The 19,635-nt window shown below is 19.8% G+C and overlaps 3 protein-coding genes across 4 annotated transcripts; 1 reads left to right on the top strand and 2 right to left on the bottom strand.

Moving 5' to 3' along the window:
- Positions 1-120: 120 nt before the first annotated feature.
- On the top strand, positions 121-6,990 carry LOC107995043 (exocyst complex component 7). 2 transcript variants are annotated; one of them, XM_062079844.1, is made up of 7 exons: positions 121-825; positions 2,866-3,102; positions 4,596-5,134; positions 5,233-5,784; positions 5,854-6,088; positions 6,164-6,433; positions 6,661-6,990. In XM_062079844.1, the coding sequence occupies exons 2-7, from the start codon at positions 2,871-2,873 to the stop codon at positions 6,930-6,932; spliced, it is 2,100 nt and encodes a 699-aa protein (XP_061935828.1). In that variant the 5' UTR covers positions 121-825; positions 2,866-2,870; the 3' UTR covers positions 6,933-6,990. The 2 variants fall into 2 exon arrangements, with proteins under 2 accessions (XP_061935828.1, XP_016907760.1); XM_017052271.3 differs by having other exon boundaries at positions 121-1,283.
- Positions 6,949-9,858, bottom strand: LOC107995080 (ras-related protein Rac1). The gene is made up of 3 exons (XM_017052327.2): positions 9,167-9,858; positions 8,357-8,744; positions 6,949-8,275 (listed from the first exon to the last, which is right to left on the bottom strand). The coding sequence occupies exons 1-3, from the start codon at positions 9,199-9,201 to the stop codon at positions 8,120-8,122; spliced, it is 579 nt and encodes a 192-aa protein (XP_016907816.1). The 5' UTR covers positions 9,202-9,858; the 3' UTR covers positions 6,949-8,119.
- Positions 9,859-11,278: 1,420 nt separating this feature from the next.
- LOC107996351 (DNA replication licensing factor MCM4) lies at positions 11,279-17,059 on the bottom strand. Its single transcript, XM_017054362.3, has 9 exons — positions 16,922-17,059; positions 16,479-16,599; positions 16,052-16,374; positions 14,873-15,759; positions 14,477-14,796; positions 13,859-14,136; positions 11,928-12,328; positions 11,653-11,863; positions 11,279-11,537 (listed from the first exon to the last, which is right to left on the bottom strand). Exons 2-9 carry the CDS (start codon positions 16,570-16,572, stop codon positions 11,442-11,444), a joined length of 2,610 nt encoding a protein of 869 aa, XP_016909851.1. The 5' UTR covers positions 16,573-16,599; positions 16,922-17,059; the 3' UTR covers positions 11,279-11,441.
- Positions 17,060-19,635: the final 2,576 nt, after the last annotated feature.

The following is a 19,635-nucleotide window of genomic DNA, read 5'->3' as shown; positions in this document are numbered from 1 at the left end:
TTATTTTTATAATTTTAAATATGATATATATTTTGGAAATTATAATTTTAAAATATTCAATATTATAATTATTTTAATTTAAAAAAATAATAAGGATATATTAATATACGAATGTTTAAAGAAAAATCATTTATTTATAATTTATAATATATAATTATTTATAATTTATAATCATTGATTGTTTTATTATATTTTTATTCTTTCATGATCTATTAATAAATTATTTCATTTAAATATTATAATATAATCATAAATTAATGATTACACAATTATTAATAATTATTCAAAAATTATATAAAGGTAAGTGTTACAGAGCATATGATATTTTATTTTTGTTAAAGTGCATATGATATTTTAATTTATTTCCATCTTTTATTTTGATGTATAAGTGAAAACAATTTTTCTTTTCAACATTTAAATTAATTATTATAAAATTCGAAATAAGTTACAAAAAATTTTCTTCAATTTATATAAATTATCACAATATTATTTTCAAAATAATTATTTCTACTACTACTAATATTATTATTATTATTAGTTTGTAATAAACTTATCTTTCTGCTTCTTTGAAATATTTGAAAAATATATTTATATTCTTCCATTTTTTTTAAATATATTTATAAATTTAAAAATTTTTTTTTTTAGAATTTAATAATAAAAAATAATTTAAAGAGAAATTTCAATTATATAACAACATTATGTAATAAAGCAAGATATTTTTTTTATTTTGTGAGATTTATTTTCTACTTTTATATGGAAATTCTAGTCATTTTAAAAATATAATATTAAGCTGTTTTTGTTTTTTTTCAAGTAACACATTTTCAAGTAACAAATTGATAATTGAACATTCAATATAATTTGATATAGAAGATAAAAATCCTGATAAAAGATAAAAGTCCTAATATAAATATATAAATATAAAGATTATGACTTTAATTTTAAATCCATAATATATCTTAAAGTAATATAACATCCATAACATACATCCATAATGTAACATTATTGTTTTCATTTTTATTTAATTTCAATATAAATCACGATAATTATATCAATTATATATTTTTTATACTATTCTCAATGAATTGAATTTATGCCATTCGTATGTCTGTAATAGTCCTAGTAGTGACTAAATCTAACTGTAGAATGCACCACTAGTTTTGCATTCTAATATGGTTGAAATTCTGAAATTCGGTTTTTTTTTGTTTAGTTTTAACTTGTGATATTAAACTTGTGATATTATCTTCTTTTAAATTTATTATATAGTAAAAAAATATAATAATATAGTAAGTAGAATAATATAGTAAATAAATAATCTAATCAATATATTTACATTATATGAAATTTTTAATAATATGTTATCATAATATATATAATATATAATAAATAATATTAAATAGTAATACAATGAAACAATCAACAATGTAATATGATTTATATACATACATAGTTTAATTTTCTGTATAATAGTGAGAAGATCGTAAAGAACGTTAAAGATATCTTAAATGTAAACGTAAAATCTTTTTTTTATATAAATAGTAATTGTTTTCAATTTTCCATGAAATAAACAATATTTTAAAGTACCTTATAATTTATCTTTTATATATTAAGTATCAATATTAATTATATTAATATTAATTATATTATTAATTACTATTATTCTATATTATTTAAAAAAAATAGAATTTTATAATATGATTTTATATTGTGGTTTTAGTTTTACAATTTATTTTTAAAATTTTTCTCTTTATAGTTTTTTTTATATATTATTAAACAAATTTTTTATTTTATTACTTAATCTTTTTCAATTATTAATATAAATTTTGTTATTAGCTTATGTTTCTTCATCTAAATTTCAAAAATTATACTTTTGTTTATAAGTAATTTAAATTTACTTTATATTTGTATTTATTTAAAAATAATATAAACATTTTAAATATAAGCATAAGATTAAATTTTTTTTTAAATTTTGTATTTCTAATATTTATATATTTATTATTTATTATAATTATATAAAATTATTATGTAAAATTTTAATAATAGATTATTCTTTGACTTCGATTACCAGAATATTATTATTTTTTTTTATAATATTTGATGTATAGAATTTAAAAATATTAGTTTTAATTTTAGGAATTTATATCAAAAGTTATATATCTTTAATGCATATTATTACCAATAATATATATATATATATATATTATAGATAAATATTGATATTGATAAATATATAATATGTTATATCTAATAATAAGAAAAAAATATATAAATAATGCTTTAACTCATTAATAGAACTATAACTAATGAGGATTTTTGTAAAGTAGTTTTCTATAATTTTAAGCAAAATATTAAATATTATTTATTATGAAACAATGTTTTAAATTGTTTTAATTTTATTGAATTATATTTAATCATTCATAATTTTTCATAAAATGATTTTTTAATATTAAGATTAATATTTTTAAAATTTATTTGTTACATAATATCAAAAGATATAAAAACAAATCTATAATTTTTGATGCTTAAGATAATTTTTTTTTAATATATTTAACATAAATATATTATTTATATTAAATTATTAAAAATTAAATTTAATTATTAAAAATTATATATATACTAAGTTAATTTTTCTAAAAAATATTGATTATGTATATATTACATTGTAATTTGGAGTTGAAGCATTGAAGTTTGAATTGATTATTTATATAGATAGCATTGCTATATATAGTCAAAATAAATAATTATAATAACTAAAATAAATTATTTTTTACAACTGTTAGCATGAAATTATATTATAATATATATATATATATTTTTTTTAAAATATTTAAATATTTTCTACATTTTATGTTATATTATAATTTTTAGATAAAATGATGCATATTGCAAGAGCAGATACTTCTGAACACAGATTTGAAATTCAGTGTAAATTAGAAGCAGAAATAGCTTCTTTAGAAGTATTAAAAGAAGCAGAAGAACGAAGTAGAAAATTAACCAATAATGTTGTAGGAATTTTGTCTTCTTTAGAACAACGTCTTGCTACATTGCGACGTACCATACTTCCTGTTTATAATGAAACAGGAAATCTTCAAGCACAACAACAAAGTATGTTATTAATATATATTAATATTTTAATGATCCTATTTTAAAGAATAGCTTTTTATTGGAATATTTTTAACAAATGATAAAATTTATAATATATATTTTCAATTGATAGTTCAATTAATAATTCTGTTTTTTTAATTTGAAAAAATATTTTAAATGTTTAAAACTATAATAAAATTCTATATAAATCAATAAAAGCTCTCTTAATCTCATATATATGAATTTCTAAATAAACTTTTATTATCTGAATTGAAATTGAATATAATTTTAATTGCATATACACATATTTTTTATTAATAGATATATTTTGTTCCGAAATAAGAATTGAATAGAAACATAATATATTAATCTCTTTTTGCCAAGCATTATAATATTTCTATTATTTGATCTGTTTGTCATCTAAATAATTTGGGTAAACAAAGTTTTACTGTGTTTTAAAAAATGTATCTTTCTCTCTCTCATATATATATATAATTTTTTCTTTTCTTTTTTTATGATTATATTATATTGTAATATTTATTGTTTTTTATATGAAATCAATTCAATATAATAAAAAATAGTAAATTAATGAAATTTACAGAAATTATCAGTTTATATAAGCTACCATATATAATATATGATTATATTATCATAATAGATTATATTATCACAGTTAGTGATTAATAAAATGCTTCTTTTATTACAAAAATAACACTAATTTTTACCAATTAATAATTTTTTAAAAATATTATTCTAACACTTTTTAATATTTGTTTAATCATTGTTATTTTTATATATATAATATTTTTTAAAATTATTATTATTAAAATAATTTAATTGTTTATAAATATTTAACATTTTTCAAATGTTATAAGGAAATGTATTTTCTTTAAATTATTTTAATAAGTATATATAATACATAATATAAGATAATACAGAGAAAATCTGGAAATTTTAGAGAATACATATTGATCTATTTTATTATAATCTATTTATTACTAAAATTATCATTTATTTAATCTAATACTTACTAATATGATTTCTGAAAATTTCATTACTTTATGACTTTTTGTTTTATGAATGTAATGGATTATTGAATCAATAAATATTATCAATAAATATACTACAAATTTAAGAAACTAGAAAAATAAAGAATTTCAAATTAATGTTTCTTTAATCAAAAATTAATATTTTATGTTTTGCACTTTTTTTGTTAATTTTGATATTATTTATTTCTACTTAAATAAGGATGATTATTTATTTCTCAAATAATTCTCAAATTCTAGAATATAGTTATATAATAATAATAATAATAATAATAATAATAATAATAATAAAATTCTATTATATCTAAATAAAAAATTAAAGAAATAAGATTCCTCAAAAAATTAATTTAATCTTTCTTGATAATTTAGTCATATGTCTTCCATTATTTTCAAAAATACTTTGTATTTATTACTTCTAATTAAATAAATAATTTGAATTTTAAAATACAAATATCATTTTCTTTGCAGATATTGAAATGACATTGAATGCTTTAGATCATGCTATTGGATATTATGGAGTCTGTCAAGAAGTAGAAGTTACAGTACGAGCTGGTCCAGGAGGATCTGGAGGATTAGATAATTTTTTAGAAGCAATGAATCGTCTTTATAATGCTCAACGTTATTTTCAAAAGAATAATCCAAGCTCTGTAGAATTAGAAAATATAACAAGTTTATTTGTTGTTGGTTTAGATGCTTTATATGCAGAATTTCATGATATTTTAACTAGACAAAGTAAACCAATTCTTCCAATTGTTCTTTTGGATTTAATTGGTTCAGATGAAGATACTAGTGGCGAGGATGCTCCACAATCTCTTTGTCAACTATCAGAAAGTATTTTAGGAGATTTAGTTAAAATTGCAGCATGGTTAGAAGAGAGAGGACATCGTAAACATGTAAAGATTTATGCATCTGTACGTTCTGCAATTGTCTTAAGATCTCTACAATTATTAAAAGAACATCAAAGGAGTGCCAGTGGTGGCAGTACACATGCAGGAAGTCCTTTACCAGTAAGAAATTTAGATATCATATTTAAATAACATATCTTTTGTGTATATATTATAAATATTTAAAATTTTAAATATACAAATTGTATTACATTTTATAGAAAACAAAATTTGGAAATAGACATTCATTAGGAATTCAAGAAATTAGTGGAAAAAGAGCCTCTAAAAGATTACAACATGCTTTAGAAAAAAAAGCTAGTAGAATGTTATTAAAAGCTTCTCAAACTACTGGTTTGGGATTATCTTTAACAACATCTAGAAAACCACCACCGCAATTATCTGCACATTGTGTAGAGGATACAGCACCAGATGAACAAGAAATGGAAAATTATCTTTTATTAACTGTTGGTCTCCATAAACTTATGCAAGCAGAACGATCATTGGTTGCTAAAATTTTACCAATTAGTTTACAAGCACAAGTACTAGAAGCTACAGTACGTGAAGCTATGGATCTTGTAGCTCATGATGGAGAGAGTATAGCAACTCGTGCTAAGAGATGTATTATAAGACGTGATTTTTCCGCAGTTTTAGTGATTTTTCCTATTTTAAAACATCTTGGAGAATTAAAACCAGACTTGGAACGCACTGTTGAGGGTTGTGATTATGCTCTTAGATCAAAATTCACTTCTGTGCTTAATACTTTAAACATAACTGTATGTATAACATTACACAATTCCTAAAATTTATTTTACATTATTTATTATATAAATTTAATAATATAGGGAGCAAAAGCATTGGAAGATTTTGCCGAAAGTGTTAGAAATGAATCTAATTCAATTTTGCCTAAAGATGGTACTGTAGCAGAAAGTACAAGTAATGTTCTAGTTTTTTTAGAACAATTAGCAGAATACGCAGATACAGCAGGAGCTGTTTTAAGACGGAGTGCTGATATGGAAAGTGCAACATCTATGAAACAAACAGAAAACATGTATAGAATAATACTTGGCACTTATATTAGTTGGTATCACCATTTTTTTATATTAAATATGAAAATGTTATAAAATTAATTAATATTTTCGTTTTCATATTTAGAAAAAGTATTAGCACAATTAAATTTGGTGCTTGTAAGTAAAAGTGATACTTCATATTCGGATATTGCATTAAGAGCTTTGTTTCGTTTAAACAATCATAATCACGTTATAAATGCTTTACGTCGTAGTTCATTAATGGAACTTTTATTATTATCAGAACCAACTGCAGAACAAACATATTATGATCTCTTATTACGTGATAAGACTAATTATGTTTCTACTACTTTTGCAAAGGCACGCACTTATCTTGAACAACCATTTGATGAACCAGGTCTCTATTTTAATAATCTATTTTTTAATATAAAACAAAAAAAATCTATATATTTTAAAATTTTTCTTAGATATAATATCAAATATTTTTAATAATTAATTATATAAAATTAAAAAATAGTTTGTAATAATATAAAAAATATAAAATTATATAATTATAACAATTGCAAAAGTTTATCAATCCTGTAAACACAGAAAAATAATTTATGAATTTTATTATTTTTATAGAACCAGGAGCAAAAATTCTGAAAGAAAAATTTCTAGGATTTACAAGAGAATTAGAAGAAGTTGCTAAATGTCAACGTTCTTATTCTGTACCTGATGCTCGATTACGAGAAGAATTACGAAAAGAACTTCAACAAGCTATTGTTCCTCTTTATAGAAAATTTTATAATAAATATCGAGGAATATCATTTTCTAAGAATCCTGCTAAATATATAAAATACACTCCTGAACAAATATCTATTTTAATTGATACATTTTTTGACACAACGGCATAATAAATAAATAGAAAAATTTAATAAACACCCATTTAATAAAGCATATTTAGTTACAATATCTATGATATTTTTTTATGGACTGAATCCCCATTCCCCGGATAGATTGCACAGGTCAGTGGATCTGCGACGATTGAAATAGATCTCGGTCCAGCCCCACTTTATATATATTTATAATATATATATAAAAAACAAGTAACGTCTGATTTAGATTCAGCAGCTTATGCAAGTAAAATAAGAATGATAGGAATACAGTTTGAACTTTTACCATTTATGTACAATTATTTGTTATAGAATAATTCCTTTTTTCTTTCTGCACTCTTAAACATTCATTCACACGTACTAATTTTCTCTATCTCTCATATTTTTTCTTTTTAACCATGTTGTGCGTATCAATTACAGCAAAATTGCAGCAACATGAAAATAGAGATAGAGAAATGAAATCACATTTGTATCGCTCATTTCTAAAACTTACATGATTATCTTATTTCATGGTATGTATTCATCAATTTAATTAAAAGTGAAAATCATTTCATGTTTTTGCAACTGCATATTTGCAGAAAGAAGATAAAATTTACAATTTGATATTAATTTTAATTAATTATGAATTAGAAAATAATTATTAATAATATTAATAAAATAATATTATTCAAGAATTAAATAAATTTTTAATATTAATTTTTAATACTATTAATTTAATAATAAATCAATCTATTCTTTATATAAAAAATTTGAGAATGTAATTTGAGATTGTATTTCTTGCATTTGAATATACAATGCAAATTTACATAAAATAGTTTACCTCTTTTAATAAATTGATTAGTATTTAGTGCGCTGATAAACGCACATACATAATAATGTTTAATTTCTTATAATTCATATATAATAACTAATATTAATAACACACTCTAATATACTGTACATTATCAGTTCTGTTCTCATTTGGCTTTCTTTCTCTCGCAAGAATATTTAGCTAATGTCCAAAACACTTAAATTGCGTATATTCTTTCTTCATTTGTTTATACGCATTATATAAATTGATTTGTGCGTTTTTATGGCAGATGCTTGTAGAGAGATGGACCGTATAACGGGGTTTTTTTAATAGAAGTTAGATGTCCTGCTGCAATCAAGTCCGATCGGAGGAAAAATAGTACATTTGCACATGCTCCACCGTCGTTGGACATTTAATATTATAGAAGGAAACATCTGCGTTTTGGTTTCACTTGAAGAACAGGACACAATACTGCGCGAATTGCTTCATCAAATACTGTTTTTAATCCTTTTTGAGTAAGAGCTGAACATTCTAAATATTTTACAGCACCAATTTCTTTTGCCATGGATAAACCCTATTTAATAAATTATAATTTTAAAATTATTATAATTATAAATATATATATAGTATCATAATATATAAAACAAATACATGCCTGAGGATATGTTATTGGTGCAAGTTTCTTATCTTTTAATCGTTCAATTGTTTCTTTATCTTCGCGTAAATCTAATTTAGTTCCTACTAAAATAATTGGAGTAGCTGGACAATGATGACGTACTTCTGGATACCATTTTGCACGAACATTTTCAAAACTGGCTGGGTTAACGAGAGAAAAGCAGATCAAAAAAACATCTGTTTGAGGATAAGACAATGGTCTTAATCTGTCATAATCTTCTTGACCTGCTGTATCCCATAGACCAAGATTTATTGGTTTACCATCCACCATGACATTTGCAGAATAATTGTCAAATACAGTTGGAATATATTCTCCAGGAAAGGCATTGGTAGTATAACTTATAAGAAGACATGTTTTACCTACTGCTCTGTAGAAATTAATCAATTAAAAATAATTAAATTGATTATATAAAAATACATTATAATTTTGATAATAAAAGATTAATTATAAATAAAATGTTATATTAAATAAAAATGTTATATTATCAGATAAAAAATAATAAAATAATACAACTTGGATTAAAGCTTCCAAGTAAAAAATTATCTAGAAATTAATAATTATAAAATAATTATATTATTTTGATTTTGTATTAACCTTCAACAGTGAATAGAAAAATAAAAAGAATAATAAAAAATATAACGGGTGTGGTACTAGCTTTTAAATATTTCTTGATCAGAAAAAACCAATCGCCAAAGACTACTTTGATGATTCTTGATCAAATAATGTAAATCAAAAATAAAGAAAAACAAATATATCGCGAAACATTATAATAGGTTTTAAAATACTCACCCGTCTCCTACGACAACACATTTAATAGCTTGCATCCTGAAGGTTGGAACCGTTCACAAATAGAAATATCTACGTAAATTCGCAGGAAGGGACTCTAGTTCGATTCGACAGAACAGGAAAGATCAAGAGAGACAGACAAGAAGTGGAAATGTCGTAAAATAGAAAGAGAGAATATATAAAGGAAATAGGCGCAAGAGAGATAAATAAGTAGTGTCAAATGTAAGATAGAAAAAGATCATAAAATGGAAGAATAAATAAATTAAAAATAAAGAGAGAAAAAGTTAGATGAAAAAGTATAAATATTCATGTAAAATTATAAAAATCAGGATAAATAAATATATTATGTCTTTAATGTCCTTGTTTTATAATGGAAAACGAAGTTGGGGGTCTTTCGTTGAATGCAGCACTCCTGACCTCAATATGTGGCCTCAATAACGAACATACACTTAATAAGTTTATTTACTTTACAATAATTAAAACAATGCTTCTATAAATATAAAAAATATAAAAAATTTTAAGTAAATTTTTTATTTTTCTATTGTTTTTATAAATATTATTTTGAAAACATATTTAACTAAAAAAAATTCGTTTAATTAGATGATTAGATATACATGAAATAATGGTTGAAATGACAACCAATGCAGTATAATATATATTTTGGAGGGGATTTTAACGAATGCGCATCAGTTTAATAAAATTGATATGCATATAATTTTATGAATTTTGAGATCCATATTTTAAAATTAAACAATAGAAATAAAAATAATTAACAATTTAAATTGAAAATTTTTTATTTTATTGCAATTATTTTTTAGGAATTTTTTTATCTAAGATCTATTATTTATAAAATATTTTTATTAAATTTCAAAGTGTTTAATAAAACAAAAAATAATTTATTAATACTAATAAAATTAAATAAAATAGTAAAATATAATTTTATAATGTTATACAATAATATATATATACAATGTTATATAATAATTAAATAGATTGGTTATTATATATATTATATATTGATTATTATACTATAATTCATGTTCATACAAATTTTTTATCATGTATTTAATAATTTAATTTAATTTTTTTTTAATATTTCATAAATAATTCAAAAAATTTAATTTATGAAATAATATTTTTACAAAAATATAAAATTTTGTATATAAATATATACATATATATATATATTTATAACAAAAAAATTTTAATAAACTGTAAAAATATATAAATATACTAAATCAATTATAGATATATAATAATAACTACTATATATAGATATATAATAATAATTACTATACTATATTTTTATTCTTTTTATTATATTTTAATATAAATTTATAAATCATTGATTTTAAAAACTTTTTATTATATATCTAATAATTATATATGTAATGATAAATATGATGATATTGGGTGTGGCCGTATATTATGATCAGGATGTATGATCAGTGTACTAAAATTTTATGTATAAAAATAAAAAAAAATGTATAAAAATAAATAAAATATTTTATTCGAAGCATTCTTTTGGAAAAAATTGAATTTGAAAAGTTTTCATATAAAAAAAATTTGTCTAATTCTTGAATAAATTATTGACTAGATTATTGATAGAAGGTTATTACAATAGAAAAAATAAATAAAAGATATATAATAAAATTTTTTTTATTTAAATTTTTATATCTAAAATCAAAATTATAAAAAAATAGCTAGATATTTCTACTTGACAAATTTTTAAATTTTTTACACAAATTTTTAAAATTTCTTTTATAATTACTTAAATTTCAAAATCAATTTTTTTCGAAAACAAAGATAAAGATTAAGAAATACGAATACTACTTCTTCCAATTATTGTTATTAATCCATTATCTTGTAACTCTCTTAAAGCATCTTCAAATGAAGATATATTATGCGATTATTTTTAAAATTATTATTACTCATCTAATATATAATTTCATATAAATTTTATAAATCTAATGAGATTTTATTTTTTTTTAAATATATTTAGTTGCGAATAAAATATTTTTTGAATTTGAATATTTGTTAATAATTTATTATTTAATAATAATAAAGATTATATTAATTAAAGAATATTATACAAAATAAAACTTTATTAAAAAATGTATTAGAACATTACTTTATTAGAAAAATGTATTCAATATATCAAATCAATAAAAACTTGTAATAGAAACAATAAAAATTCTTTTTAGATCATATATATTTGTTTATTCTTCATTTAAAATAAATGAAATAAATGAAGAAAAAAATATAAAATAAAAATGGATTAAGAAATACGAATACTACTTCTTCCAATTATTGTTATTAATCCATTATCTTGTAACTCTCTTAAAGCATCTTCAAACATATCTCGGGTAATCAACTAAAAAACAAAACAATTGTAATAATAATTCTTGCAATAGATAAAATATATTAATAATTCTTACAATTTTTCTAAATTGTAATTCGTTATATTATAAAAATATATATGTACTAACCAATTCAGAAGATTGCTTTATTTCAGCAAAAAGTTTTTGTTGACTAAGTATATGAATTTTATCTTTTTTTTCAATAAGTTTTTGGAGCACATCACATAATTCCTTCTTTTTTTTTCTAGCTATTGAAGATATACCTGTAGTTAAAATACTTATATCTATTTTGCCACTTAATGGATCAATTGCAGATTGTTTTAAAGCTTCTCTATGCAACCTATTTTAATAAAAATTAAATATATTACAATTTAAATATATTGTAATTTTTATTTATTACAAACCTCCATGCTTCTTCAACATCTTGTAATTCCACAATAGAACTAAGTCTTATTTTAGCATGTGCTTCAGATAAACGTATCAAAGATTCTAATTGTCTAGGATAAGCTGTTATTTGTCCACGTCCTCTCCCAACTCGTCTCATATCAACATAAGCTTGTATTAGTCTTTGTTGACTTTCTTCATTAAGAATAGGATGGACATGTTCTTTTGCAAAAACTATATAATCGCGAATAATACTTCTGCTTACTTGTTCATCTTCATCTTCTTCTGATGTTTTATAATATAAAGATACCATGTGAGTTGCAAGTTTACTATCGTATGTATCACTTTGTGGATCTAACATTAAAAAAATTAAATCAAAACGAGAAAGTAATGTATGTGGTAACTTCACATTTTCGACTACCTAAAAAAATATGCATTTTACAATATTATGACAAAATTAATAAAATAAATATTAAATTGTATCTACTAAATTGAAAATATTTATGTATTTATATAGAGAATATAATATATATAATATTTATATATAGAAAATAATATACAAAATGTAATATGAAATTTATTTATATTTTTATTCATAAAAACATAAATATTTGTAATTTAGCAATTATGATAAGCATATTCAATTGCAAATAAATCAATTGAAAATTTTTTGTAGTATAATATAATAGTACATAATACATATAGTAGTATACATATAAAAACACAGTATATAAAATTCTTTAAAATGATTAGTATATTTTTCATCAATTCTTCTTTCCGAAGTTTCTTTTTTGTTATTATATATAGCATTTATATAATCTTAATAATCTATCTAATTCTTTTTTTATACAATTTTAAAATAACACAATTTAGATGATGTTTATTTTTAAAATTTCTATTTAAATTTAATTTTATAAAAAAATTTTTATTATAATTATCATCTCTTAAAACAATATATACAATCAGAAAATAACAATAAATAAAGTTTAATTTGTAATAATAATATACGTGGATATATTTACATCTTTTTGAATTTTTATTAGCAAAATATTATTTTTTAAAAAGATATATATATATATATATATATATATATATATATATAAGATGTTAATATATTTGTAAAGATTTTAGAAGTCAAAATAAAAAATTGATATATCAATTAAAGTTTATTTATTAAATTAACCAATTAAAATTTGTGTAAGATGAAATAATACCAGAAATTTAATCTAAACTTAAATTACTTATAATTTAATATAAAAAATTATATAATATAAATATTTATATAATTTTTATATAACAACTTCTGTTCTGTTTCAGCTTTTAAATGTGTTTTTAATATTTTCATGAATATTAACAACCTACAATTTAATTAATTATTTAAAATAACAAATATTAAAATTAAATAAAGTTATTCAATATACAATATTTTGTTTGAAAATAATTGATATAAATGTTGTTTGAAAATAATAATGAAAATTATTATTCGTATTAGGTTTGTATCATCTAGAACATTTTTTTAATTTTTTTTTATACGATTTTTTTTGATCTAATATGATCTATATAAATAAAAAATTATTATATTTATAATACATATTTACATTTATATATTATTATTTACAATAATACATTACATACATTATTATAATATTAATATTAATATTAATATTATTATATAAGACTATAATTATGTTTTAATTATTTATTAAAACAATTAAATTTTATTATCTCTATAATTAAATATAGTATAAAAATATAATTAATAAATCTTAATAAATTATCTAAATATTCATTAAAAGAAAAGAGTAAAAAATTATAGATTTATTAAAAAATTGAAACTAATTATTAAAAGAAAAAACTAATAAAAAATATACTGTAATTTGAATAATAGAATAATATAAAATAATCATACATGTAAATGAATCATGTACATCTTTTAAAATGAAATATATACCGTTTTATTCTTATTCCATTGAGATTCACATGGATTAGCTGCAGCAAGTATACTAGTTCTTGCATTTAATTGACAAATAATGCCAGCTTTAGCAATACTTAAAGTCTGCTGTTCCATTACTTCATGTAATACTGATCTTGCATTTTCATTCATTTTATCAAATTCATCAATGCAACATATTCCATTATCTGCAAGTCCTAAAGCTCCTGTTTGTAATATTAGTTGTCCAGTTTCTGGATCTTTTGTTACATAAGCTGTTAAACCAACAGCAGTGGAACCTACAACATAATATATTATTGAAAATATATACAATAAATATTTTGAAGATTCTATTTTAATATTATATTTAATATTATTAAATTTTAATAATATAGGAAATTATAAAAATTTTCCAAAAACTATTTAAATAATTATATTATACATAAAAATTAATCTTTATTTCTATTTTTTATTCTCACATATTTATTATTTATCAAAAAAAAATATTTAAAATTAATAGTATTTTATATATATATTTCACTAATATTAATATATATATATATATATATATTTAATAAATATTAATAAGAAATATTTAATTATGATAAATTATTTATATTATATTTATTTTTTTTTTACCTTTTCCACTAGTATATTGAGATCGTGGTACTAAATTGTAAATGTATTGTAACAATTGTGATTTACTTGTACCTGGATCACCACATAGTAATATATTAATATCAGGTCTAAAATGTTTGCCATTTACAGTAGAAGCTTTTCTAGTTCCACCAAATAATTGTAATATAATTCCTTTTTTTACATCATTATTTGCATATATACTAGGAGCAATATGTCTTGCCAATCGTTCATAAATATCTTTCTTCTGTGACAATAATTTTAAAGTTTCTATTCTTTCTGGTGTAAAATTATGTTCTTTACCATCTTCTTGATCATATAATCTATAAATAATTTAAAATAAAATAAAACAATTAGTGAAGACAAATTCTTTGATTTATTTATTTGTGTTTTTCTTACCGTTTGGAATCATGTTTTCTAAAATGTACTACATCGATATAAGTTTTATAAATGGCTTGAAAATTATGTTCAAAATTAGGTTTATGTGTTGCTGCTCTATAAATTCCAGTAACAGAAACTCTATCTCCAGGTAATACTGCATCTACTAAATTATTATGTGCAAATAAAACAGTAGTATGTGGAGTTTGTCCTTGTGGCATTTCATCTGGAGCTTCTTGTAACTTAATCATTTGTTTATCAGAAAAGTGACTCAAATTATGTACTAAAGTAAAAGAATATTTATGAGTGCAATGTGCACAAACTGTAGGTTCTTTTGTTTTTCCTTTTTCAATTTCTACTAGAGTTGTAAAAGCACAAATACTACATTTAAAATAGGCCTCTCGCATTTGTGGAATTAACCGTGAAACTCTAATTACCATTCCTGGTATTGTAATTAATTGATCTACATCAGAAGGATTTAATTCTCTCATAGTTTTAATTTTAGCTACATTAAAAGGACGCACTTGAATTTGATGTTCTAAAACTGCTGCTGGAAATTTTTCAAAAAATAATTCATTTGCTGCCATATCTAATGTTGGAATCACTTCTTGCGGATATGAAACTAATTGTTGATAAAGATGTTCATCAAATGTTTTCACATGAGCACAATTTACATTTAAATATGGTTCTTCTAAGGTATGTATTTCTTCCAATTTTTGAAGATATAAAGGTTCTGATAGATTCATATTTTCTGGTAGTTCATCATTTTCCGCATCTGGATCAATAAATTGTTGAAAAAATAATTTAAATTGTTCTTTGCATTGATTTATAATTACATTTGTACCCCAAACAACCAATTGAGGTCCTGTTGTATCACTTTCTGATGTACCATTCTGTATTTCTGAAATCTATCATTTATAAATTATTAATATTATTATTAATATTCTTACAATTATTATCAATATTATTGTTTATTTATATATATTTATATCCTATAATAAAACTAAATAAATAAATAAATAAACTTATGACATATAACTATAAATAATATTATCAAAATATAAATATATATTTTTTAAAAGTTTTCAATCATTTTTATCATTATATAAAATTGAAAAATATACAATATCTATATTAAAAAAAAAATCATTATTTTAAATAAAATAATAAGTGTAATAAAATTAATTATCATCAACTTACAGGTTCTTGCATTGTAAATTGACGTAAACGTTTATCTGTATTGATGTCAGGTCTATGTCTAAGTGGAGTTCCTCGAATTCCACTTCTTGGAGTTCGAATTGATCCTAATGAACTTGGTGTACCATAATTAATTGGAGAAGATAATTGCAAACCACTTTCTGAACCATGAATTGGACCAGAGTGGTCTGTAAAATGATCACCAGAATCAGCAGCACTTTCATGTTCAGAAGAAGCAACAATTGTAGCACCTCCAGTAGTACCAGTAGTACCCCATCTTAATGGAGTTTCTACATTATCATTATTTTCATTATGGACAGCATTACCTTATACATAAAATTTATTATATTTTTTGTTTATATTATGTTTATACAATACATTTATTATAAATAAAAATGAATATGAAATAACCTTTAAAATAAATACTTACGAGGAGTACCAAAAACAGAAGGAGATCTCTGTATTTGTCTTCTAGGAGTTCTTCCAGGACTATCTGTAGCCGATAATCTCATAGGACTTGACATTGTTTTTAATATATCTTTAAAAAGTTTCTAAAATGTGAAAAAAATATTAAATACTTATTTTCCCGCACTTAAGATTTTTTATTATTGAAACTGAAAACTCAAGCATCAATTATTTAGTCCAGCCAATAATAATTTGAATTTAGTGTCATGTGATATATAGCCAATCAGAAACATCAGAACTAACAACTAAATATTTATCACTTTATACCTATTTTAAGTTATATTTTCATATGAAAATAAATTGTGATTTAAGGTTATGATACTAAATATTATGATTTTTATCATCATTTTTATCAATATTTAGTAGCATAGTAGTCATATAATAAAAATCATGATTTTTTTATCTTACCTATTTTATCTTACTTAATTATGATTTTTATTATAGCATAAAAATATACTTTTAAATATTAGATTAAATTAATTTATGATTATATTGTAAATTGCAATATAAAAAAATTTATATATTAGTGACTCAAGTCAAGTCTAATTTGGAATGAAATTGCATAATCGAAACACCAGTTGATCATTATTTCAATTTATTTATATTTTTATATTCAATGAGGAACAAATGAGTTTATTATTGAATTCAATTGTTTTTTATAATTAATTTTTTAATCTAATTCGATTATAAATTTTATTGATTGATGTTTATGATAAACATGGAAAAACAAAATATAATTAATGATAAATATGGAAAAACAAAATATAATTAATGTTTTTTTAAAAAAATTAATTTAATATTTAAGTATGAGTTATTTCATGCTAAAATAATTATAATTTTTATTGAAATTTTCATAAAAATATTTTTAAACAATGTAAATGAATCTTCAATGTAATTTTATAATATTTATATGTTGGAAATGTGTTTCAATTTAAAATATATTCTAACATTTATAATATCTTTGCCATTTTTCTTCTTCTTGCTAGATAAGATTAATAATGCTTTACAATAATCATAAAAAAATAATATTTTAAGATAAAATAATAAAATCAATATTTTAAGATTATTATAAAAAAATCATTATTTATTATTGACAAAGAAATAGATACATAGAATTATAAATAAAATATTTTAAATATTTACAATAGTATATAATTACAATAGTAAATTGATTTTTTAAATATTTTTTATTATTATGATTATTCAACTTCTCTAAATTTGCTAAAAAAACTAATCGATCAAGTGACAATGCGCATTTATATACATGAATACATAAATCGAACATTGTAATATTTATTTATTTGTTCTATCATCCTATCATCCTAATCAATTTTTAAATAATCGAGAATTGAAAAAATGAAATTTATAAATTCTTTTTAATTTTTAAGATTTGAATATATTTTTCTATTTAAATATTGCTATTAAATATAAATTTATATTTATATATTTATGTATGAAATAAAAAAAATTAATAAAAAGATCAATCTTTTATGAATAAAATATAAAAAGAAAAAGAATTAGTATCTAATTTTAGTTGTGTTTAATATTAATTATGGAGATAAAAATTGTATGAATATAATTTTTATGAAAATTTTTAAAAATTTATTGTATTTTTTAAAAAATTTCAAAATTAAAAAAATACTAATAAATCAGAATTAAATTTTTTTATTTTTATATGAACTATTATCTATTTCAATTTCAACAAAATTTCAAAAATTATAATAAAAAATAATTTAGTATATAGACTAACTCGTATGGAAAGAAATTCTTACGAATATTTAAATAAATTAAACTCTTCTGAAATTTATATAAGTATTTTTTATTTAGAAAAATAATTACCATGTTTCTGCAATTTTTTTCTACGGTATATACGTTTATATGTGATATTATTAAAGTTCTTGCAAAAAAAATTATTATTTTTGATTTTATTATTGTTTTTTAATTATTTATAAATTAGATATAGAAAATAAATAATAAGTAAATAATAATAAAATTAAATCATTGTAAATGAGTATAATTGCTTTATTTCCAATTTTAAATTCATATATGTTTCAATTTTTAATCTCGCTTGCGATCTTAATTTGTACATACAATGAAATATTCAACAAATAAAAAATATATTAACTAAAGAAATTTTTCATACATTTTCATCATTATCTTTCATTTTTCATCTTTATGTATTATGTATTATGTATTATATATATCGAATTCATATTTTTTTATTTTGAATATTCATCATGAATAATTCATCTGTAATCAAAAAATAAAAATTGAAATATTTATAATTAATCAATAATTAAATTTAATTTATTAATTCTCAAAATATTAACTAGTGAAATAATAAATATTAAATTAAAGTGAATTTAAATTTTTACGTACAATTATATAGCAAAAATACATGTTATCTAAAGAATTATTCATTTGTTAATGGACAAATTTAAAGTTATTGATACTTCGTTATTTTATTCATTAAAAATAAATTTTTATTTTAAATGAAATATAAATTAATATTTTTCACTATGAATAAATCATCTAGGATACATATTCAAAATGAAAAATTTAAATTTATTACACTTTTAAATTTATGAATTATTACATGAAATACAATGTCAATTTATTACATATAATGTATTTAAATATTAAAAAAAAATAATCTTTTATTATATTCATTATTAAATGTTAGAAAAAAAAAATTTGTATGAATCGTGATTTTTTTTAATTTTTGTAAATTATATAATGCCATTTAGATTCTTATCCAATCTAATTGAATAACAAAAATATCAAACGCAATAATATGATATTATATACATATCATCACAAAAATTCTTAAAAATGTAAATAATTTTTAAATTACTGACTTTTGATAGTTAATATTGTCATTTGCGAATTATATACATCAAATTTTTATTTAAAAAAAAATGTATAAAAAAATATAAGAATTTGAATTTTTTTAATTTTTCTTAAAATTTTGTCAGTTTTTAGATAGCTTTTTGATAGTATGTATGATATGTATGATAGTAGTATGTATAATAGTATATATACATATAAATCATATATAAGTTATATATTTTTATTTATATATGAATACCTTATTATTTTTTCATGAATGGATATTTCTGTTA

The sequence above is a fragment of the Apis cerana genome, linkage group LG9 (genome assembly GCF_029169275.1).
Source record: "Apis cerana isolate GH-2021 linkage group LG9, AcerK_1.0, whole genome shotgun sequence".
In the NCBI taxonomy this organism is placed as follows: domain Eukaryota; kingdom Metazoa; phylum Arthropoda; class Insecta; order Hymenoptera; family Apidae; genus Apis; species Apis cerana.
This window is presented reverse-complemented; position numbering and strand designations above follow the sequence as displayed.